At 33.6% G+C, this 26,319-nt stretch overlaps 1 protein-coding gene across 2 annotated transcripts in view; it reads right to left on the bottom strand.

Moving 5' to 3' along the window:
- Window positions 1-5,773: 5,773 nt before the first annotated feature.
- The window catches only part of LOC117121997 (sperm-associated antigen 1-like), a 32,631-nt gene continuing 12,085 nt past the window's right edge, over window positions 5,774-26,319 (bottom strand). For both annotated transcript variants that reach the window (XM_033267466.1, XM_033267465.1), the window contains exons 7-22: window positions 24,367-24,425; window positions 20,897-20,996; window positions 19,445-19,522; window positions 19,033-19,139; window positions 18,091-18,601; window positions 17,288-17,462; window positions 16,885-16,965; window positions 16,316-16,754; window positions 15,738-15,845; window positions 15,177-15,266; window positions 14,795-14,908; window positions 13,674-13,880; window positions 11,721-11,981; window positions 10,166-10,277; window positions 9,075-9,204; window positions 5,774-8,513 (exon numbers count right to left, since the gene is read on the bottom strand). In XM_033267466.1, the coding sequence (XP_033123357.1) occupies window positions 9,080-9,204; window positions 10,166-10,277; window positions 11,721-11,981; window positions 13,674-13,880; window positions 14,795-14,908; window positions 15,177-15,266; window positions 15,738-15,845; window positions 16,316-16,754; window positions 16,885-16,965; window positions 17,288-17,462; window positions 18,091-18,601; window positions 19,033-19,139; window positions 19,445-19,522; window positions 20,897-20,996; window positions 24,367-24,425 (2,567 nt within the window). In that variant the 3' untranslated portion in view covers window positions 5,774-8,513; window positions 9,075-9,079. The remainder of the gene's footprint in view (window positions 8,514-9,074; window positions 9,205-10,165; window positions 10,278-11,720; window positions 11,982-13,673; window positions 13,881-14,794; window positions 14,909-15,176; window positions 15,267-15,737; window positions 15,846-16,315; window positions 16,755-16,884; window positions 16,966-17,287; window positions 17,463-18,090; window positions 18,602-19,032; window positions 19,140-19,444; window positions 19,523-20,896; window positions 20,997-24,366; window positions 24,426-26,319) is intronic.

A 26,319-nucleotide genomic window follows, 5' to 3' on the forward strand; every position in this document is an offset into this window, starting at 1 on the left:
GATCAGTTCAGGGGCGCTAACTCCCAAAATAATAATGATTTTTAACTACTTGCAAGTAATTTTGGGGGAGACGGGGGGGGGGAAGCGCGAGTAATTTTTGGAGGGGCGTGGATCCCCACCCCCACGCACCTCCTGGCCACTGAACCTCAGTCTTGCTATCTTAATACACTACGGCCTATAGTGATAAAATAAGGGGTAGTATAAACCTGAATAGGTGATTTTGATTTGGATTTTGGCGGACATATTTTTATGGCAAAAAGTGATGCCCAGGCATAGCAAATCAGATGGCTATGGTTTCTCAGGATGATGCAGCAATTATATGGAAGCAGTAAACAAAATTGACAGCTAAAAAACGTTAGAGGTGTTTCCTTCTCTAATGTAAGCTCCCTTGCATCTCAGGCGTTTTATTCTTATCGATCGTTATAATTTTTAGATACTGTACATTAATTCGAATAGTTACTTTGAATTAATTTTGAACATAAAAAACTTACAGCATTTTTTTTTTTTTTTTTTTTTTTTTAATAGAATTTAAAACACCATAAATATTGCACTCGAATCCAGAAAAAATATCGGAAACATATACTTTTGTTTTAATTCCGTGTCTGTTGATTTCATATTTTCTGCAACGGATGCAAATTATTGTTATAAATCAACTTGAACTCATTCTTAGGTCAATTAAAACAAGATTATAAAGAATCTATGTCATCATTGTACGAAAACATGCCAAAAACCCATATTAAGAGCACAATTTAATATTTTTGTCTTAATCTCCCCCCTATTAAGGGGACACTTTTTTTGGTCCCGAAAATGTCCCCTTAATAGGGTGTCCGTTAATTGGACTACTTTTGGGTCTGTGTCACGGTTTTGAGCGGCTGTAGCCAATCATTTTTATCATAATAAAATATATATTTTAAAAAGTTAGATAAAAAGACAATTATTTGAATAGTCATGTAAAATAATTTTCAAATTATATAAATAATTATAAATTAAAATAAATTATAATTTGCGTATAAATGTAGGATGTTTTATTACAAAAATAATAGCTTCTGCAGCAAATATCGTATAGCGCCGCTCTGCGCTCAGATCAGTGGAAAAAAGTTTACTACAGCCTTAGCTTAGAGTTTTTGTATTTTGTAGAGTTAATAAGGTGAGTTATAGTGCCAAAATTATATTAAACACCACCAAGATTTAATGAAAAACGTAAGTTTGAGTAAGTAAGTTTTGTAGTTATGGTAGGTGGGTCATAATTGTAAATTCAACCTGTAATTCCCGAGTGAAAGTTAACCATTTTGCCCCATTTACTGACGACGGTGAAATTTCATAATCTACCGCAACACATAAGTCGTCTGGAGGTTGAGTGTTGAAGGCTTGGTGAGCCTAGCTAGGCATTGGCGGATCTAGGAGGGTGGGTGGGGGTGAATAAGGTGGCTAGCCATCTCCCATCGGTGACCTCGAAAAAAAAAATATGGTCACTCGTCTTGTGTGTGTGCTTCTCATGTATACATGTTTACAAAATGTAGTAGGCTACTCTCGTAAAACATACACTTTTTATTTTAAGCATAACTTCTTTTCAGATGTCATCCAAGGGTGTCTAGGATGTCCCTGTCCCTTGTAGATGTCTACTAATTCCAAAAAATCTCAAATGGAAGGGGATGCCTCTCCTAAAACCCATGATCAAGGGGTTGAGTTGAGGGGGTGGGTTGGTCCCCTCACTTTTCGACCGCAATATCATAATTTCATAAGTCAAGAAGATGCCTGAAAATGGTTAAAATGAGCTGTATAAATGACCCAGATTTTAACAAAAGTGTGCTGTACAATCGGTACTGTATCTGCCCACAAACATCTGAATTACAGTACTTACAGTACAATACACGACTCGGCTTGGTGCTTCGCAAATTGTATTATCCACCCCCATTGCTGAATCCAGGATCTGCCACTGCTAGGCTAGGAGGTATTAACCCAATTTCAGTATATGTACCATCCTGAACCCCTCAAGAGGAAGTGAGGGACTTATTTTATTGATTTTATTCTCAAAATCTGTAACAATTATGGATTTTTTTTTTTTTTTTTTTTTTTTTAAAGAATTGTGGTGGGGAAGGTCAAGCGTCATAGACATAGGCCTTTTTTAGGGTCTCTTTACCTAGCTAGGCTCTAGGCCTATCTATATATATTGGATTATAATGGGGGTGGGGAATACTTGATGTTCTTGTTTATGAATTTTTTGTATCATACAGTATAAAAAATTGTGGACTATTCATCGTTATAACACAAGCCCAGCCAGCTTACCCTCACTTTTTTATCATGCATTGCTCGCCTCATCCCCCACCCACCTTGTGAATTACTCCACAAGGGCTTCTGTGTTGATTATGCAAAAATAGGCCTAGAATTCCATCTGCATCAGAAATTAGGTCTTGCTCTATCTCTCAATATACACACAATGTACAATGTTTGTAAACAGTAATTACGATTCCACACACCTATTTTCCTAGTAATTTTCTGCGCAAATTTGAGTTGGTTATCGAGATACTGTATCCTCAGAGGAAAAACAAATATTGTACAGTGTGGCTACCCCATAAAAATTGCTGATTTTGGTAATGATAATAATTATTTTTTTCAGTTGCATCTTTCTTGTGTTTAGTAATTGGTCAACATGGCACGTGGACAGCAAAAGATTCAATCACAACAGAAAAATGCAGAGAAACAAAAAAAATTAAAGGCAAAATCCAGTGGTGATAGTAAGGCTTCAGCTAAGAAGGCTTTGATATATACATGCTCTGTTTGTAAGGTAAGTATAAGCAGGTACTCAATATTTGAGTAGCTATTTCAAAAATATGCTTTTACCTGTATTCACACCATTGCACCATTTAGTATTTACAGAATGATTGATTGAAGATTGTAGAATAGCTACATTTTCCCCAGAAATCAGCCATTTCATAGATAACAGTGATGTTGCCTGGATTAGTTCTAAATGATTCTTCTTTGATATCTGATGTGTTTTTTTAACATCACACAAATTGCCTCAATTGTACATCCTTCATTCATACTTATATTACTTTGAATTGGAATGCTGATTGTTTGCCAACTAATTATTAAACTTGCATAATATCTGTCTCTTATACACATCTAGATGTGTATAAGAGACAGGTATAAACCTGAATAGGTGATTTTGATTTGGATTTTGGCGGACATATTTTTATGGCAAAAAGTGATGCCCAGGCATAGCAAATCAGATGGCTATGGTTTCTCAGGATGATGCAGCAATTATATGGAAGCAGTAAACAAAATTGACAGCTAAAAAACGTTAGAGGTGTTTCCTTCTCTAATGTAAGCTCCCTTGCATCTCAGGCGTTTTATTCTTATCGATCGTTATAATTTTTAGATACTGTACATTAATTCTAAAAAATCACAATTTCATACATTCTTCTTTTTTTTTTAGGGAGGTGGGTACTATTTCTACTGTATTAAAAATAACTACAAATAAAGATTAATACTGTATTCAGTCAAAATACATAACAGAATACACTAACCAACTAACAATAATTGTAATTTTCTTATTTGTACAGCAATCGTAAAATTTAATCTGTTCTTGTATCAGATATATAAAATATGCACAAAGTATATTTATCATGAAATACTGTATACAATTTGTGTATAGTGTATCATTAATGTCTATACACATGACTGTGGCTTTATAAGTTATACAATTTTGTGTGGAAAATGTAATTTGTGGTTATTAGTATTCACTATTTTGTTTTTTAAAAAAAAGCCAATTTTCTTATGCAGACCATGTACTAATTTATCAAGTTATTTAAAGGAGGCCATTTTATTTTGAAGATGTATTGTTCACAATATATTAGGGATCTTTCGATTGCATAACAATGGCAGGATGTAGAACGTAATGACGTCACTAAAAGTCATCTGCACATGCGAGAACGTTAAGTTGTCCTCGTCGCGCGGATTCTAGGACGCAATTTAGCCAAATCTACATACACAGAGAAAGTGGGACGCCTGGTAGGACGGTCACACGAGTGATTCCGTTCTACCATAGTGTGGTTGAACATATTCGAAAGCTTCCTATTATTATAAAACAGGCAATGAATATTTACAGTAAAATACTGTAAACATGGCATGTGTACTGAAATTATTATGTAAACAAGAATTAAGGAAATTCCTATAAATTTAGTTTGTTAGAGAAGAATTTGTAAAGGAAAAATTTGAGGCCTATTTAGAGTATGGCATGAGTCTTGGCCCAGGATGGTCCCAGATCAAAGTCATTGCACGGTTTTACTCGACTGTGCAGACCAAAAGTGGTGACTCTCTAAAACTTAATCATATTATTAGATTTTTCCTAGCTAGGTATGCGATGAAACTAGTAATTTTGAAATAACCTATCTTTAACCAAAAGGTCCACTGATTAATCTCAGATAAGATAGTATAATACATACTCCAAGTATCGAAATGCACGCCTATAACCTATCTATTTTTTAAAACAACCCTTTTGATTTCTATGTACATACACTAAGCAGTGTTTACAGTTGTGGTTGTTTAAATTGATACGTACAAGTTAATATAGTGATTTTTTAAAGTAATTATGTATGTATGTATCATATAGATCATGGCTTCCAGTAAAACATATTAAAACATCATTCTTCTTTCCTTACCAAGGTAATTGACACAGATAATTCTTGTCATGATCATTTCTATTTGTATACACTAAGAATTGTTTACAGTTATTAGTAATAAATGGTGGTTAAAACTGAGTTAAAATTGTGAATTTTTAATTATGCATATAGGCGATACAATATCTTTACTAGGACAAAACCCATAATTGGGTAAGTAAAACTAAGCAACACTGAAAAAAAAAATGTTTTTCTGCATCTTATTTTTGGTTGTTGAAAATAAAATAAATTTACTATTTAAAAAAATTCTGTTGAAGTGTATCCTTTTATGTACAAATTAGAATGAAGATGTAGTTTGGTGGTTTATTTGCCTTCTAATACATGAAACAAATCCCAGTGGAAAGGAAGACGATGCAAAGATTATAAACAGCGCAAACGAAAGAATGCTGCTTCTTGCCTATGGCATCAAACTTAAATTAACTACTTTTTTGTTTAAATTAATTTATAAATAGTATTGTACGAAAACATTTTTCAAAACTACTTTTTAGATATATGGTACCAATAATTTACATATGAAATTCAAAGCACTGTTACTTGAACAGAATTCCTGAATAAAAAAGTGGAGAAAATTTATTTGCACACTGTACACACTTGAATACCTGAAACTCAAAGAATATTTGGGGAGGTGCGTCACACACACACACACACATACTGTTAGTATGATGGGATTTTGAAACTTAATTACTGAATTTGGCTATGTTTTGCATTCTTTGCAGTTCAATGTAGTAGAAGTGTATGGTGCAGCATGCAAGGTGCTAGCCTTTCAATTGGAAGATGGGGGGTTCGAGACCGATGCTCGTCACACTGCTTATGTCCTTGGGCAATATAATTTATCAGCATTTTGCCTCTCTTCACCCAGGAGTATAAATGGGTACCTGGCAGGATGTGAATGATACAGAATGAAATTAGTAGTGCTGGTTACATGCATAACTAGGAATACTCCCCAGGGAGTGGAGAGGGTTTATGTTGTGTACGATTGATCCTGTATCCAATGACCAGGGAAAAAAGTGTCCTGAGAAGTTTTCTGGATATGTGCATTATAAAATAAAACAAAAAAAAAATAATGCTACTTCAGAAAGTAAGAGAAAACTAAATCTGGTTATGAAAAACTTTATTCATTCCATTCTGTTTGACACAACAAACTTTTATACCTTTTTTTTGCAAGAAAAAAAGATGTCAACATTGAAGTGATTTTATTACTACTAATTAAAAAAAATAATAATGAATGTCAGAATTTCAACATTTTGCTGCATCTGTAAGAAAAAGGTAGAAAATCAAGATCCCTCACCTAAACAGGATGTGAAGGAACAATATTCTGTATTCTTCACTTAGTGAATGCGAAGGAAATGGCCCAGGGGTGGCGCTAACGGGGTCCGGGGAAAACAAGGTGAGGGGATCCCAACGTTTGAGTGTGGACCCTTGTCGGGGAGCTTGGACTGATCGTCGAGGAATTCCTGGCGACACCCCTGAGATGGCCCATGTAGAAAACCTGTGAAACACCACAAAATTTTAAATATAGGCCTATAAAATTAATTTAAATTGAACCAGTAACTAAGGCAAATTAAAACAAGGCCTACCAATAACATTTCAATGACTTAAAATTCATATCTCAACACAATCAATTTTCCTAGAAACTTTCCATTGATTTTGGAAACTACTAAAACAGAATGAAAAAAAATGTGACATCTTATAGACGAAAAAAACCTACTACAATATATATTTATACCACATTATTTTGTGTCGAGATATTTTTATTTCAGTGCTCATAAACAGCCACATTATTACAATGATTATATAGTTCCTAAGTTTGATAATACATTTTTTGGTCCCAATTAATATAAAATTGATTGAAAGAATAAAACAAAACATAACTGAGTATTTTGAATGATCAATTCTTTTCAAGCACTTTCTATCAACTGAATTAATGTCAGGCCTTTAATAAATGAAACTAATAGATTCCATTTTGTCCTTTTCAAATAATTCATATTTTTAACATACATTTTTATCAATTACTGGCAAAGGATTACAACATAATCAGTATACAGTATTTCACAAGGCTATGTTTTGACATGTGTCAAAGTCAAATGAAACATAGTTCATAAGCCACATGAGTAAAATCTTCTCGTTAGTATCCATTAGCATTTTCTTTTGTCTTAAGATCTTTTACTGAATCATTTAAGTGTATTGGATTAAAATTTTGGGAAGTTTAAATTTATATTTATAGCATAAGCTATGTCATGAACTGTTGTCATGAACTGGCTTTCATGGGCTACTTACTTCATCCTTCAACAAAAAAATGTGGGTGATGTTCTAGTCCTACACAGAACAAAAAGACTGCACAGGAAATAGAACAAGTCCCCATTTTTCAATGTACACAGTGGTTACCCCACCATATATGGTGGTAACAACTATTCATTGGAGTGCAACAACTCCTCATCCTCTTCTAAAGGATATGTATGCAAACTACTCAAGGCACTTTTTTCCTGGTCACTGGTACAGAATCAACCAAACACAACTTGCAACCTCCTCCCCTCCCTGGGGAGAATCCTAATTATACATGTAGTTCATCACTACAATTTCATTCCAAATCATTCAACTCTCCAGTACCAATTTTTACTCCTGGGTGAAGAAAGACAAGCAAGGAGACAATCGTCAGTCTCAACCTACGACTTCTCGACTAAAAGTCTAACCCTTTTTAAAAATATGTATACCTACCTTATCCTGCATCCCTTTATACAGATTCAATCAAAATAATCTATAAATCATATTTGATTGACTAGAAATGTTGTTAAGTGTGTAGTCATTATATAATTATGTATTTTCATTGAAGTTTGGACTGAATGCACATGTTCAACAACTCACAATGATCTTATTTTTTCCTTATTTTATTCTTTAATATCTGAGTACATTAATATTTCTAATTCTGCAACTCTTCACATACATTCTTCGAGCTAAATAATTGCAAAAATCAATTCCTGATAAGTATTCTGTTTCAATTACATTCAATCATTCTTTGCAGAGAATATATGAAAAAAATGTTCCAATACAGTACTTTCAAAATGACCATTATAAATTCCCTCATCCAAAAGTACACAACTAATACATTATGAAATTTTAATATTTATGATCATTTTGTTACATATTGAGGCTACTTGCATGATAAACTTTACCAGTTTAAATTTGCTTAGTACAGTATATCCAAATACTGTTAAGCATAAATGCTTTTACACGACTGCACTGTAACAGGTGACGATACAGAAAAACCATTTAATGGTTTATAACAAATGAGTTACAGTATAACAATTTCTAAACATAAAACACACACAACATGGTCAAACTCACTGGTATATATTCACATACACTATAATTTTTTGAGCTTTTATTTGTTCCAGAATTATATATCCAGCAATCCGACAAATAGTAGTTCAATAGCAAATCAATTAAAATATTGTGCGGGACCAAATCAATTAAAAAATCGTGGGGACCAAAATGTGGTTTTTTTTATACCACCACCCAATTACAACAAGGTAGCACTTAAGCCTGATTTAAGTACTCTGCATCATACATACTATTTTTCCAGTTTGCCATTTCAAACTGGTTGGCCATCTTTAAGGTTAATTTTCAGGTAAATGGAGAAAAATTCAAAGAAAACTGCTAGACAAATACAACACATATCTTCTCATAGCAGACAGTTTGCTAGTGGTTGAGGGCAGTATAAGACACCTAGAATATACTATAATACTGCATAGTGTTTCTTCTTCAACTGGTCAACATCTCTTTTACTGAACTTGCTTGATTCAGCAACGCTAAGGCTGTGGAATACTTGTTGAAGAGCTAGAGACAGAGAAAAACAGAAGATGATATTAAAATACACTGACAATGTTCACTTCCTAACAATATAAAATTCAATAAATAAACAGACAATCAACTACCATATTTATTCGAATAAATGCCCCGGGGCATTTATTGTTGAGTTTGGATTTTGAGGTGGCTTTTATTCGAGTGTTTTTTTGTTGTAAAGTGAATACGTATATTTTTTAATAAATGCGCCTTAATTTCACTGTAAATGTTGAGCTATAACACATAATTACAGTCAAAATACTGTATGTTATTGTGTAATCATAAAGATTATTTATCACAACCAGGTTAAAAAAAATGCAACTCCACTGGAGTACAACAATAGTAGAACATGTTGAGAATGATATTGCTTTCATTTTTTTTTATGGGGGGGGGGGCATTTATTCAAAGGTGGTGTTTATTCCAATTGAGGGTGTTTAGTCAAAGAGAGAAACAGAGAGAGACAAATGTGCTGTATGAACAGATGGATAGACAGACAGATGGATAGACAGATAAATAGATGGGCAGCTATGGCACAAAATTGATAACATTGTGTACCTGTTTTATCTGCAGATGATAGAAACATCATAACAGTTGTAAACCTTTGGACTTTTGGTAAATACTGCAGCACTTTCAAGGGATTGCACCAGGGCTGTCAATAGCTCTCCATCCAAAGTATGGCTTACAACTAAATGATACAATAATAAATCAACCAATCAATTAATTAATCAATCAAATTATCAATCATTTAATTAGTAAACATAATGTGCAAGAGAATATTTAGTTTAAAATATTCATATTTAACAGGTTAAGACAGCCATGCTTTCACCATCTATAATGCAACCACAGATTTGAGACCCCTCTAGTTACCCTCTAATCCGAGACCACTTTTTCACAGAACCAAATAACAATCTTCAACCTTTTAACACAAAATTAACTCTTGAAGTGGAGATGAAATCCTGACACCACCTAAATGCTCAGGTCTCAAAGGTGGTCTCAAATTCGAGAGTGAACTGTATTTGGACAATGTGTGCACAATATTCAGTTTATACAATTCATATCAGGCGCGGATCCAGCAGCACTACTCGCTTAGGTGACACTTTTTTTACACGTTGTTTAGCACACCTGCCGAATGCAAATATTGATGATTTCGAATAAAAATAAAATTTTATTTTTGGCCAATTAGTGCACCCGCCGCCACGAAAAAGTGGAAATTTCACAAAAAAATAAAAGCTTCTCTTTATTTTTATTGCCCTCCGCTGCCTTGAAATCTCCAAAGATAAGATATGTATATTTCTTCCTAATTATATAAGATTGAAGCATTTAACCATCCTATTTACATTCACAATAAAATTTTATTTTTATTTTCTCTTCTGTCCAAGGTTTTTGGCAAATCTATTTGCTAAATACAAAAACAAACTTTTATTTGAATTCCGCCCTCCTCCAATGATCTTTAAAAAAATAAGTATGCAAAACAAGTATGCTGAAAATGATGCGCCCACGGATAGAAAAATTGTGGATCCGCCCCTGCATATTAAACAGGTTAATACAGAGATGCTTTCATCATCTATATGTGTGCACAATAAGGTATGGTTACAAATTTGTGCAGTCTATATTTAATGATAAAACATATACTGGGCTCAACTTACTTTGAGGGAGCTTGCTTGGCTGTACTAGTAAGAGTAAATCAGCCAAACGCTCAATACAATCCGGTCTCTTATGGATGCTAGCCCAACTTTGTGAAAATTCAAATGGAGTTCCCTGAATATAAACAAACACCATTAAACAATTTATGTTGGATGGTTCTACAGTATTATAATAATAATAATAATAGTGTAGTTTTATATAGCGCACATATCCATCTAATGTAAGATGCTCAGGACGCTTGAAATGTGGACTAGGAACTCGACCAATGACTTTCTTCGCCCCTAAGGGTCTCTTTGTGTCTGTGCTACCCGGTAACCCGGTACCAGCAACTCTCGTTGTCCACCACAGGGGCTGTCTGTTCCAGTACACCGGGGTAACCACCTACTCGTCTCGAAGGATGTACTGGGTTCTTTATAGTGCACATTAGCCATTGTATACACTGAGCCTACGGTTTATAGTCCTTATCCGAGAAGACTTGTTCTACCACCAGAACCATAGACGAGCGTGCCGTTCGAACCAGCGCCGATATTATGGCTATAGCTTGCGGCGTCCCTGCTAACTGCTCGGCCATTCGACTCACCATATTATATTTCATAGTGATATTCAGAAAAAAAAACCCAATATCTACAAGAAATCAAATAGGGACAATTTTTCCCCTGAAAGCTAGGGTTTTCATTTTAACTAACATGATTAAATTAGCATCTTTGTGGATAGTTTAATAAAACAAATTTCCAATCTTAAAAAATCATCTTGTAAATGTGGCTTAATGAAAATTACTAAAAGACATTACTATTTTGTTAACACTAGTGAAATAATATAATAATAATAATAATTTATTAGGAAACCACACTTTTAAAACAGTTAACATGAAATTTAAAAATAACTGGCATTTTTTTTTAAATTGAACAGTAACAGGCTTATAGATCTACTAAAAAATGAACTATTTCAGCAAAATTCAGGTTTCAAATTCTGTAGCCTTTATTTCAACTTGAAAACTAGAGGGCTAGTTACCCAAACCTCACAGGCATTCACCATAGTTTTAGACATGTAAACAATTATAGGTATATGCTCAATTGTAGGGCTATCAAATTTTGACTGTGTTTTAGTGTCACAAAACAATAAAAAGAAAAGTAACTTTGACAATTAATTCAAAAACCATTTAAAACAAAGTTTCACTTGAACACAAACAGTAACATCTCCCAATTTTTACATGACAAAAATTTGCTCCCACGGAAAGGCTTAGGCCTATCTACCCCATTCTGTACTACTAACTACTACGGGTGTTGTTGGCTAACCCGTACCCAAACCAACCCCTACCCATGTAAACCCGCACCAAATTTGGCGAACCCATACCCAAGTAATTATTGGCAGACCCGTACCCATCATTGGATAACCTGTACCCATGTCATTTTAGCGAACCCATAGCAAAAAAAATACCGCACAGGCCATACTTGCCTGTGAGTTAAAAATGGTGTGCTAAATTTTGTGACGATGGATCATACGATGGGTTACATTACAAACAAGATTTTAGATAACAATAAAGACATTCCAACTCACAGCCTTCAAGTCTACTGGCAGTGTATCAACAGGTGTCTGACTGTTAGCTCCTTTATTGTTGGATTTCTTCTTTTTCTTCTTTTTACCTTCATTCTTCGGTGGTGTTTTTACATTTGATGTGCCTTCTTTCGGTTTCTCATTCTCTGCACTTTCCTTCTTTTCTGCTTCTTCTACCGCCTCACATTTAGAAACTTCTACTTCTTTCACTTGTTCAGTTGATGTAACCTCTTGTGGTTCAGATATTGTGTCCTTCTTTAATTCCTTAAAGAGTTTACGAACGTTTTACTTGATTTAGAACTAGAAATATGCTGAGTGTAATTTTCTTTTTTCTTTTTAAACTAAGCCAAAACAACGTAAATTACGTACCACAACGGTTTCGACCTTTATCAAAGGTCATCATCAGGTGAATGAACTAGACTAAGCTAGTTCGTACCATCGGTAGATCTTCTCCGATGACATGTTTATTATCTCATTCACCTGATGATGACCTTTGATAAAGGTCGAAACCGGTACGTAATTTACGTTGTTTTGGCTTAGTTTAAAAAGAAAAAAGAAAAAAACACTCTACATATTTACAAGAAGCCAAATGAAATTTTTTGAACATTAGAAATATGCTTCCTCTTAGCTTAAAATCATTTTTACAATGTTTGAAGAGATATTTTAAAGACAACATTTTTACATTCTCTTTCAAACCAATTGGACATTCATTATGTTGCCCTGTATTTTAATACTGAGCAAAAGGATAAATCTTTTTAAATCTTTTAACTATGTTTATTATCTCTGCTGATTTTAATATTTATAAGTTGTTACATTTTTTGCATGTGTATTATGTTTCAATTAAAGTATAAATATAAGTCACTGGTCACCATTTTTCACCATTAATAATACAATCACTATCAACATAACCATCATCATTGTTGTTGACATCATCATCATCATCATAAACATCACCATCACCAGAATTTCCTTCATCACCATCTTCATCACCACATTATCACCAGTGTCATCATTAACATAACCACCAAAACCACTATTATTACCATCATTACCAACACCACCATTACAATGATAATACCACCACCACCACCAAAAATAATACAGTAAAACCATTTTACAAACGTTGATTTAACGAATAGTAAAAAAAGATAGAAATAGAAAAAAAATCTGATTGCGCACGTTTTTACAAAGTGATAATGTATATTTTTCTTAATAAAATCAAGTTTGTTGTATTTAATTATTAATAGTAAATTTGGATTTTTTCTTCCATTTCTGGTATAATAATCACTATATTAATGTAATAAACATAACCAGAACAACGAACTACCAACACATGTGTCGTCGGATTGAGCACATATGATTACAAGAGTGTTGGGTCAGCAACTTGCTGACATCCTAAATGATTACAAAATGCATGTCAACAACACAATTCGGCGATCTAACAACTAGAAATAACATGATAGAAAGGTCCATAAAACATGCAGATGTTTGAATAAGAGTTAAAATAATATTTTGCTAAGTAGATGAATGCCACCGATTAAAATAATTTGTTTTTTAACGAAAGTAAATTCAACTAGGCTCTAGTGTTGTAGACCACACTGCTGTAATGTGGTTTGTGCTAGGCCTGGCCGCTGTCAGCCTATCGGCGCTCAATGGCAGGGAACATCTAGGTCTAGATATGTGAAACTGACACCCAATCTAGTTTAACAATTTTTAAATTTACGAAAACCCCTTACATACCAAGGTGTATGTAAAATGGATGTCTTACTATAAATGTTGTCACCATTATTGTCTACAGAATCATTATCAAACTTTCCACCACCATCACCACTATGATGAGGATGATGACAACGATCATGTACATCATCATTATCAACATCATTGTAATCGCATCATATCATATCACCATCATTGTCATCATCAGTAAAATCACCAAATTTATCATCATTAAAATACCTCATCATCATCACTACCCTCAACTTCTTTAATCTGTATTTTCTTTCTGTTGTTCTTCTTTTTCTTCTTTGCTGAAATTTCAGACTTTTCTGTTGATGGTGACACAGTTGGTTTGACTGGTGTGGTTGATGAAGCTGTAGCTTGTGTTTTTGGTGTTGCCTGTGGCGGTGCAGAGGGCACTGCTTGCGTCTGCTTCACACGCAATTCCTAAGATGAATTGAGAATGAGATATAAAAATAACCTTCTATCTGAAGTAGATGATATTCTAGTGATTAATTCTTTTTAGGTCACTTGGCTAAGCTGGTGATATTTCCATAATCTTGGTCCCTGACTCAATTCCATCACTAGTCTCCTTGTGTTAGCTGGAGAGCTAAAATGTAAGTCTAAATCTTTGGACTTTCTTGGAATTTCAATCCAAGATTTTTTGGTAATAGGCTCTTTAAGCTGTTGGTCCTGTGTGCTACATAGTCGATGTGCATGTTAAAGAACAAAGTACTCTTGGAGAAAACAGCAGGGAACTGTCTTCTGGTGTACTGCCAAATTCATAAACAGAAACGCCCCACTATAATAAGTCTCAAGACATTCGTGGGTCATCGTTGCTATGTTTCACATCAAAGAATCTATCCAATCCTAACAGAATCAATATTTTCTGAAGTAGAGTTTTTTTTTTTGAAGACTTTTAGATACACACCCACCACAAAATTTGTAAATACAAAAGGCAAATTATCTACAGTACTATTAATGAAAAATCTATCTCTGTGGTTAAACATGAAATGTGAAGTACAAATGGCAAATTATCTACAGTACTCTCAAAAGAAAATCCAATGGATGATTGAAATTAACTAAAATGCTCTTTAATAAATAATTAAGATAGTTCACCTAAATTATTACTTTTTTATATTTTCCTCTTTACTTATTTTTTTTTCCATGTGTACATGTTTTTGTTAAGGGGCAGTTTAGACAAGCCTTCTACTTTTTAACTGTCCCTTGTCCACTTTGTAACTCTACTTTGAATGGTTAATGTTATAATTTCAAATTTGTGTGGATGAATAAATGTTATATTGAATTGAAAAAAAAAAAAAAATCACATCCACACAACATAATTGTTACACTATACTTACCTCTCTAAACAGTTCTTTGACAGTTTCCAAGTCTTTGATGGCTGTCTTATTAGTAGGCTCAATGTTGAGAAGTGTTTTGAGGTCTTTTAGTGCTTCTTTGTACTCTCCCAGCATCTAAATAAATAAATTAAACATTTTTACACCACATGTATAGAACTATTTTTTAGAAGATATATATCAATACCACGCTATATCAAATACCATTACCATTACAATAAATTCATTATTCAAATGCTAATTTTTGTAGTTTAGTTAACCTGCATTCAATTCTATTCTAATAACATTGTAGGTGGGTACTAAAATGTACAGAAAAAATAGTTCTAAAAACATATGAATAAAACTATGATAAGCTAAATGAACATTAATAATTTCAAGTTCTTACCTTTCTACTCTGTGCTCTCCTATATAAAGCCTTCACATTTTTGTCATCCAGCTTGAGGGCAGTAGAGCAATCAGACACTGCAAGAAGTGGCTGTATAGAAAACAAGAACAATTCAGTACATTGGAAGTATAAAAACCACAACTTCTTCCTCAAATATGGGTCAACTTCTAAAGGTTAATTTACTGTATCCATTTCTAAAACTTACGCTTTAATTACCAGCTTAAGCATTAATTTTTATTTTATTTTTTACATTTAACCATTGTTTATTAAGTGTTAAGCATTTTCCAGACTATCAGATTTTATTTGACAAAAACATGTGACATGGCTAAATATGGTCCTGATGACATCACATCACATCATGACCATATATAGGCACATCATGACTATATATGGGCAAAAATCAGTTTTTTGTCAAAGAAAATTTGATAGCCTGGACAGAGCTTTAGTACTTAATTATATTTTTTTAAATAAATTATTATGTTTATTATTCCTCTTTGTTGTAAATGTTTGTTTAAACCATATTCATTGCAGAAAATAACTATTATTCTAGAAGGATCTTACCTGGTTTAGCTTAATGTGACAAAGTGCTCTGTTAGTGAAACCAACTGTTTGAGTCCTATCCAAATCAACACACTCACTGTAACATTTTACTGCTTGCTCATATTCCCCCTAAAAAGAAGAACAGATGTAACAGTCACCAGGGGGGTGATAGACCTTTTTTGTGATGATTATTAAATTTGTTAAATTGAAACCTTTGGGTATTTCATGTGAATGTCATAAAATTAAGGCAGGATGGGCTGCTGAGGATAGGCAAAAATTTAAACTGACCTCCAAGAATGTGCTTATCCAAATAACCCCTAAAATCCCATAAAATGAATTACAAAAAAAATAATTTACATTTATAAATTACTATAAGCCCAATCTCTATGACAATTGTGGAATACCAATGATACAGGATACACGTTAACAATCAAAAAGTTTCTGTTGGTATGTGTATATGACACAACACTACACACTTCTTTTTTCCTTTCTTCTCTTCTTTTTCTTTATTTTCACATGCAGCTACACTCAAATACAGAATATACTACAGCAAGCAACGTTCTAATAAACAATACATACATTATTTAAAGGATGTTCACCTTTTTATGATGCATGTTGCCTTTCTCTTTTGCTGCTTGATACTGCTCTTGAATAGAGGGTACATTGTCATCTTTATCCTTGTTTGCACCTGCCTCCTCTGATGCCACCCTCTTTAATGTCTCCTCTGCAGCCATGTTCGCTTCATTCTCACTCTGTGCCGCAATTTCAACATTCCCTCCAGCCTCATTCTGATGATCTTCCTCAACGTTTAATTTCTCTTCAACCTTCACATCATTTTCAGGTGTAGATAATGTTTGATGTGATGAAGCCATCCCTGTGGACATCTTGACTGTGGTTGAAGTGGCTGTAGTAGCTGATGATGCACTCTTGGCAACAGTTGTCAATATGGGTGGTATAAATGTTTGAGGTTGTACATCTGATTTTGGTAGCTTTTCCCTCCAGTTGGATCCATCCTGCTCTTTGAGCACCATCATACATCTGAAAGAAATGTATCCATTGTACAAAAAGCAAGTGTAGATGTATTTTTGGATTATGAAATTGAAAACATTTTAAACACATGCTACTGCTATACTTAACTAAATGCATATTTTATTTGATAATGCTCTACCTGGCAGACCCATCCTGAGCTGACTTGTTTGTTGGGTCGATGCGGAGAACATTCCTATAATCCACATAAGCTTGGCGGTACCTACGAGAGAGTAAATTTGGAGAAAAAAAATAACATAGCATAAAATTCTTTTTACATCTAATTTGTTTTATTTCAAAATATATATATATTTCTCAATTAACTGTGAGCGATTCACAACACAAAGGCTGAATAATCTATGAATGACTGATAAACTAACACCCAATTCACATGATAATGTAGCAAGCATTCCCTGCTAGGGCAGAAGTGACATCAAGATTTCCCGAGAGCTGTCCCATCCTTCCCAGACAAATGGGCCACACCCACACCATATTTGGGGGATGTGAGGTGAAAAAAGTGGTGTAGAAATGTAAACTGTGGTTACCTTTCAAGCGTTTCATATGCCTTGGCTCTTCGGAGGTAAGGTTTGGTGAGGAACGGTCCAAATTTGAGGGCATCATCACAGTCCTGAATACACTGTCTCATATCTCCAGTTTGGTAGTGGCAAGCCGCACGATTGCTATACAATGTTGCTAGAGAGACCGCATGTACATCTTTGTCTTTAAAATGAATAAAATATGAAGATGAAGAAACAATAATGGTTTATTTTCAGATACAGCTTTGCTCACTCATATAAATTATACTAATAAAACAATGCCAATAGCAACAACAAAAACGATAATTATTAATAATGATGATGATATAATAATGCCACTTTTAGGCGAGACTTTTTTTATACCTTGTTCAGTGAACATTAATTCAGTCATCACATTAATTATGTCATCATCAGGAATATTCCTGATGATGACATAATTAATGTCAAAATATTGAATCCCAACACGATGGCGTGTATTTCAATACTTGGAGTATGTATTATACTTTCTTCTTATCTGAGATTAATCAGTGGACCTTAAGATATTTATATTTCTTTCTAATTATATAAATTTGAAGCATTCAACCATCCCATTTTACATTCACCAATAAAATTTTATTTTTATTTTCTCCTCCATCTGGGTGTTTATGGCAAAACTATTTACTAAATAAGAAAACAAAATTTTATTTTTATGTTTATTCCACCCTCCTCCGATGACCTTTAAAAAAATAAGGAATAAAAAAAGTATCGCCTTAAACAGCACACTCTGAATATATTTTCCATTCTAATTTTCAATAAATAATCATTTCAGATACCTGGCATAAGTGTTTGTATAGCTTTGGTATACAACTCTGATGATCTGCCATATTGTCCTGCAAGGTAAAGCTTCTGAGCTTCGTCTTTGAATGACAAAGTAGTGCTAGGGAGAGAAGGGGGTGGTGGAGGTGCAACCACAGGAGCCTGGGCAGGTTCTGAGGGTTCTGCAGCTTGTGGGCGCTGTTCACTTATGGTTTCTGAACTACTTTCTTTCTTTGATTCTACTTCAGATCTCTGTTCTGGAGAACTTCGGTCCTGATCCATCCCTCTTTCTTCTGGTTCTTGATCGCTGCTTTTATTTTTCTTAGTGCTACAGATATTGCCATCGGTGTCGTCTACTTCGTTTTCCAGTTTCTTATGATATCCGTTTGCTATAGTGCTATTTTCTGCACTATCCTCATCAGCATCCTCCTCACCACTCCCTTCAACTTCTTCAATTTTTATTCTCTTCCCCTTGCTTTCTGTCTTTGTATTTTTTGAGTCAGCAGTGATGATTTCAGCCAACATGCTCTACAAAACAATTTGAAAAATAAAGATATAATGTAGCTACTAATCGTAGTCAATTTAAATTATTACAGAATATTTTGCAATTATAATCATTAAAAATATAAACTGGTTATCAATTATATTATACAATAAGTATCTCCTATTGATTATTACATTTTTTTTCCTTTTTTTGAAAAGTGTTTTGATGTTTTTCCTTCTGCACTTTGCCTTTTTCCTTTAATTTTTTTTTAATTGATTATGTATAATGTAATTTGTTTTTTGGTGATGTTAAATTTCCTTTGTAATTGGTTGGTAATTTGATTTATGTATGAAAAGAGCAAGAAATAAAAACAAACAACAAACAAACAAACAAATATAATATAATTGTAATATACAATGCATTAAACAGCAAAATATGCTTATAACAATAAAAGCAATGACAATCAATAACAAACCTTAGCTTGCTTATTGCCTGGCTCAAGTGAAAGTGTTTTCTGAATGTCTAGTTTAGCAGCATGATAGTTCTTGAGACCTTTTTTTGCTGTTGCTCTTCTCAAAAGGGCTTCAAAAAAAATACATAAATAAGTATTAAGTAATAAGTAATAAGTGGTAATATGTAAGAAGTGGTAACAAGTAAGTAAATAAGTAAGTATATTGTCAACAGATTCATATAACAATTCTTGTACTAAGAGAATAGAAAAAAAGATACCACCAGAATATTCCAATCTTACGAATCCTTATAGTACATTAAAATGTGCTCTAAATGCACTCATTCATATTATCCTATGTTAATGGGAATTTGAATTTATATTCAATGTAATTTTTTAAAAGTTTATCAATTGTACATATATGACACTATCTACTAACCTTTGACATTGTCTGGTTCATCTTCTAGGACCTTGTCGCAGTCTTTTACAGCATCATCAAATTTTTTCAATTTGATACCTGATAGAATAAATAAATAAAATATTGATAGATGTATCAATTTTCATTATTGAATTCTCTCCCTGTTCCTCTAAACATGGTTCTACCAAGCACACACTTACATATGTATATCAATATATTTTTTGAAATATAGTTTTCAAACATGTTAGAATTAAGTGCAATGCACATTTACCGTGAAATGTATAAATAGTCTTTGCTCTCAACATATGAAATGTAGGCAGACTGGAGATCTACTGCCTTTCACAAGGTGGGTTCTATAGCGCAATAGTTAAAACTTTCCACTTTAGCCTCAGCAGTATTAATGAGGCCCAGGCTTGAGTTTTAGTAGCACCAATTTTTTTTTTTAAATGCATTTTATTTTTCATAAATTCAAAATTTATTTTCATTATTCCAATCAGAACAAAAGCCATGCAGTATGTTCTTTAGTATATACCGTAGTTCCAAGGGTATAATCCACCCCCACGAATGCGAAATTGGCCCAAATTTGAAGGGTGGTATTATACCCGGGGATTCCCATGTGCATGAACAGAACAAAAATGGCGATGTTTTTGCGAGGTGGCAGAAGCATTAGAACAACTGCCCTACGATTCAATGGCCTAGCTAGAGAGGCCATATCTTGGTCTTACCTCGAGCTAGGCCAGCCTTTGCCTAAAATTTCTTGATGTCGTAGGTTAGTTTTTGCCCAGCAACAACCAATCCAACCAATCAACCATCGCATGTGAAGACCACCCACTTGTAAAGCATGTTTCAAGTTAGCAGCGAGCGTCTCTGTGTGGAACATGTAAGTCTTCATGCTGTGATTTAATGATCTGATCAGACTACTGGACGGGTGCGGGTCTCTTTAGGGACGAACCGATGTGTTGTTACCGATATTTTTAGCCGCAGCTGCGAATTAACGATTCGATCAGCTTACTGGCATGTCTCTCGGACCACGGTGTTGCGTATTTTTGCAACAGTAAGCGAGCTTGTTTATTTTAGTGACAGTAAACAACAAGAATTTACAAGAATGGTCTTTGTATTCAACTTTACGGCGACCAATGTCTGGTCTAATCTATTGGAAGAGTTTTAGGTCTGCCGAATTCGGAGCCAAATCCTTTATATTTTGTGGGCATTTGTATAATTTTATAACCAAACCTACTCATGTAAATTATACCCTGGGACTTTGCCCAAAGAAATGTCTATAAGCGGGGGTGGGATTATACCCGAGGTGGGACTATACCCGAGGAACTACGGTATTATTTATATTTTTCATATTTCTTAATGCACATTTTTCTTTATAGGCACTGAGTAGATTGAGTTTTTCCTATTACCAACCCCTTGGTGCACATTATTTCTGCCACAAATTATTGATTTCAGTGGTTAATTTAAACTTACTTGCAAGTGCTCTATTGTTATAAGCAGCTAATGAAGGTTGTATGGAGATACTTCTACTGTAATATGCTAAGGCTTCTTTGAAATCTTTAGAATGAAATGCCTGATAAGACAAAATGAATTGCAAATTAATAGTTTAATCCCCTAATACTAATAAAGCATTTTTCACTTATATGTATCATATACTATATTATAGCTAATAAATTTTAAATTTATTTTTTATAATTGGCTAATTTTTCATTGATGATTGTCAATTACTAAATAAAAATAGAATTAATTAACTTAATAGGAGCCATTTCTGAATACAAGGCAGTTTTACCATTATACTATACCGTAAAACATAGGATTGAAGGTTCTTTTTTTTTTGCGAACTTTAGATGGAGTTCTTTTTGAAATTAGCTTCGTTTTAAGATGGGCTTCTTTTCGAGGCTACTAAAGAGGGGCTACTAAAGAGGGGCACCACTTCTTTTCAAAATGAATACTGTAAATTTTGCGAATTTGTACTATAAAATACAATAAATACGGCCACTGTAACATCAATCTGTATCATGGAGTGTATTTAACCATAGAGAAATTAGTTTAACTGACATTAAATCACCTAAACTACTGTATAAACCAAGTTTGTTTTTAATTTATTTTGTCTTTTGAAATTCATGTACAGTGTATACACTGTACTATCTTGAAAAGAAGCCTATGCTTTCTTGTCTTTTCGAGGCTAATTTTACAAACCAAAGAGGGGTTTCAATTCGAGATGGGCTTCATCTCGAGATTAAGCCGACTGGGCTTCAATTCAAGGTTTTACGGTACCATTACTAGTCCTGTACAAGAATTAAGGGTCAGGCTCACTATAAACGTGCAATTGGACTTTAAAAATCAAGAAAAATAAAGTTCAGTTAACAAACTAGGGTTTTCTTTAGAATGAAACTTTAATATGTCAAGAACAATTCCCTAAAATCGTAACATTAACTTCAAATAGTTTCTTCACAGTATACCCTTTATCATAATCAATACATTTGATATGCGATAACGGAAGTTATTGAACCACTGTTGAATAATAGATGGATTTAAGACAATTATCTATAACTGAGTGTAAAATGTACACTTCCAATGATAATTGCATTATGTATGTAAATGTCAGTAACGAAAGTTTCACATAATTATGTAACACCGATCATGAGTCTATCGTTGTAAAGTCAAGTAAAATTATAATTTCTCTTCGCAATTGTAAGTATATACAGTACATGTTTTAAAAAATAAATGATAGCCTCGCATTCAAAATGAACACATTTACAAAACTATCATAAATGACTAAAGAGTATTTTTGTCTATAATCAACAAGAAGAACATTTAATTTGTTTTTATATTTATTTTAGCTATGGTTTTTGAGAAAAAATCATTGAAGTAGTTGATAATATGGTCTAGTTTTAATGATATGTGGTTAAGCCCCTAGTTTTGCTCAATTTGAACATTATACTCTAATAGAACATTATAAAGATGACCTGCAAACATATTTGTTGTCATCATACCTATTTGATATTAAAGAATGTTGATTAGGTAAATTTACTTAATGTGTAATATTTTTTTTCATGAATTTACTCGCGATTATAATGTACACATAATATTTTACTGTAATATACGTTACCCTCAAAATAAATTTGAAATATATGCAATAGGAATAATTTCCATGAATGATAGCATTTCTAAAGAGAGTCACTGTATGGTAGGATAATGTAAATAAAGTCATTTATAATAGATTTATGCCATCTATATTTCATTAATATGGATTTATATTCCATAATGTAACATAGGTTACTGTAACATACATTACCTTTCTAATTACAATTACTAATTAAACATGATTACTTAACACCTATAATGATTTACTGACGCTGTATCCATGCTTATTACTTAACTACTTCTCACGTTAATTTGGTTAAAATTCTTGAACTGAAGAAATAAGGTAACGTATGTTTCACTGCTTAAAAGCGACAATCAAAATTTCAAGTTTACGACCATATTTTGCATAGATGACTATTCTACTTTTCTGAATTAATAATACAGTATTCATAACATCTTATACTAAGCAAATATTAGCTATTACCTTAAAGTTTTTCTGCAATAATATATATAAGTTTTTCCTGGCAAATATGATTATGTAGCGTAAATTATGTGCAATTGGTGACACGGTTATTAAACTTTAACATAAACCATACTAAACCCACCTCGATTTAAAAAAATTAAAGTACAAATTGACAACTTTCCAACCAGCTTACAAATCGGTAACTATAAGCCCTGTGGTACACAGCATTTATTGAATGGCATATTGCTAAGACAGTAATTTTTACCTGGCGACAGACAAATTTTGCATACTCATGACTATTAATATCGTCCTAACTCTGTTTTCAGTAATCAAAACTCCATGAAATTTGGTACACTTTTCTAATATATTATGGTCTTTTGAATTTTGGTAACACTTATCATATTATCATATTTGTCATTCCAAGTTGGTGAAACATGGGCGACCGGGTTTGCACGATTATAGTGAGCCTGACCCTTAAGCCAATGCATTGTATTCATTTGGACACCAGGTTGTGGTATTCAATGTAACGATCAATCATACATGAATATTACCAAAATCACACAGTGTGCAATTTATCAAGTCATCTTAGACTGTAAAATTTGAATACAGGTGTTTTTGCACACCTTTGTAAATAAAATTAACATCACACCAGCACTGTTAGATACTGATTACCAGCTCAAGGAATGGTCACATAAAATAATACTAAGGGAACATTTTTTGATACTTATTACCTGCATTCACTGGTAAAATATTAATTAATGGACACTCCATGAATGAAGCAGAACATGCCGAACTCGGAGATAAACATTTTGGTTTCAGTCAATGTAATTTGACGAACTAAAGAAATCAGAGTTTTTGCCAAAAATGATATGTTTTCATAAGAAGCAGAATGATTTTACCAAGAGTACTTTTAATGCCAGGAAACCCAACTGCTTTACAATAAATGCCATGATCAGGTTTGGCTAAAAACAATGATGAGGCTGCAATCTTGCACCAATTTCCTCTTGACATTGTCATGTATTTAAATTTGCTGACATTTATTCATTCTTCTCTGCATATATTAATTAAGCTCTCCATACCGTGACTGCCCTTCATGCAGTGTGAATGGCTGTAAATTAAGCTTTGTTCAGATTACCACATTTTATTTGAAAAAAAAAACTGTTGTATGCCCATATATAGTCATGATGTGCCTATATATGGTTATGATGTGATGTCATCATGACTGTACATGAATGTCACATTTTTTTTTCAAATATAATATGGTAGTCTGACCAAGGCTTAAGTAAAAGAACCTTGCTATAAGTACTATGTACTGTACATGCAAATGTCCTAATAATTATAATTTCCTGTGTCTGTCGACATATAAGATGCTTTTTGTACACTATTTACTAACTTCATTTCCTTTGTCCTTTTCTCGGTTAGCCATCGAAACCTTTTCTTCTTCTGACATTCCTTAAGCAGAAAAAAAACCAAATAATATAAGGCTTCAAAAAACATGTGCTAATAAAGTGCAACATATCGATAATTATTTAGGTAAATATTTTTTAATACTAAGCTGACATTTTTTAGGTCATGTGTTTAGTCATCGTCTAACAAAAATGATTGGTGGGTCTGTCAAACGTCAATGGTCCGCAAGAAATGAAAGTAGTCGGCCAAAGGTTGAGTGGTCTGCCGTAGTATATGGCATATAAATTCACGGAAAACAACATACTATTTTAATTGAATATTGCTTTCATGCTTAGATATACTACACATATTATTGCAATATAGGGTTTAGTTTATCGCCGTTGCTTTTTGTTCCTACTTGAAATTTTACATGGGTCTAGAAATAAGCAGCTTGTTCGGTCTTGAGCGCAACTCTTTGAGGTTTCCACCTGGGTGATGCTCACAATATGCAATAGATGAAATAATGAGCGTAAAGCCAAATGTTAAGAAAATATCAGTGATATGAGTTTACTTACTCACTTTAATTACTCAAGCCTTGCTTTATTCTTTCTGTTGTAATCATTTGAAACTTTGCTCTGTACTGAGTTAATAATCAATTTCCCAATGACACAACATTTTGTTTTGCCTTTAACATTCAGTGTTCAGGCCTACTTTATCAAAAGAATTCATCGACTATATTGTGCTCAAAAAAGTTATGGCAGAAGGAAGAGTTTCTCATCATAACTTTAAAGTGGCATAAGCACTGGCACAATTGATGCTATCCTTATGTTAAAATCAAGAAAGTTTATTCGACTATATATGTATAGGGTCTAATTAATGACTTTGAATATTTAATCAATGTGGAATGGTCCACAAATTTGTTCATGGTGTAGAAAGCAGTCCCATGGCCCAAAACGTAACGTAACACTGGTATAATGTCATCCAGAGATGAAGGAGACTATGAGCTGTCTGATATTTATGACGACCCCCCTCCCCCAGGAGGGGGGGTCGGCACATCATCGGATGACATCAGACATGAAGAAAGTAGTTAATTTTGGCTTAGTGTAAAGAAAATTTACCTAAATAATATACTAGAAGCCAAAAGGAATTACCACATTTATTCAAATAAACACCCCAGGGTGTGTATTGTTGAGAAGGATTTTCGAGGGGAGTTTATTCGAAGGAGGCATCTATTTGAGGGAGGCATTTATTTTTTTGCCGTTGCATATGTATACTCAAAAAAATTCCCCTTAATTTTTACTACAACACATAAATACCATCAAAATGTGTTATTGCATGATCAAAAAGAATCATTGATCCAAAACCAGTTAGAAAAAATGTAATTAATATACCGTACTCGCGCGAATAAACGCCCCGTTTGAATAACCGCCCCTCCTAACGTGAAAATTTCCTTAAGCGCCCCGTTTGAATAAGCGCCCCCTTCTAATTTGAATAAGCGCCCCATCATAAGATTTTTTTTTTTAGCAAGTCAATAATCCAATCAATCCTGGGACTGTGGTTGTTGGCATGATTTGAGCTGCAGAGTGGAAACACATTCTTCTTCAGTCAATATCAAAATATATTTCTCTTGGACAGATGAGAGCTGCGATCCCTGGACAGATGAGAGCTGCGATCCCTGGACAGACAGTATATTTCCAACTTTAATCTTTTTGCATATTTGTCTATGTCTAGTCCTACTCCTCTTTTTCTTTTTTTGACCTTAAGCACATTCTCATCTGAGTTTTCAAGAAAAATACAATGATCCTGCCATCCTGCTAATCTCAATATCGGCCGATGGCCAACAAGCTAACCACTACCCACCACTAATTGTATCTGCTATTTTGCTGTTATGTAAATATTCACGCATTCTTGTTATGAGCCATGTTCTCTGGACGATTATCTTTTCTAACCACCATTCGTA

This window comes from Anneissia japonica, unplaced genomic scaffold (genome assembly GCF_011630105.1).
Source record: "Anneissia japonica isolate Jap-2015-1 unplaced genomic scaffold, ASM1163010v1 scaffold288015_len651517_cov191, whole genome shotgun sequence".
Taxonomy (NCBI): domain Eukaryota; kingdom Metazoa; phylum Echinodermata; class Crinoidea; order Comatulida; family Comatulidae; genus Anneissia; species Anneissia japonica.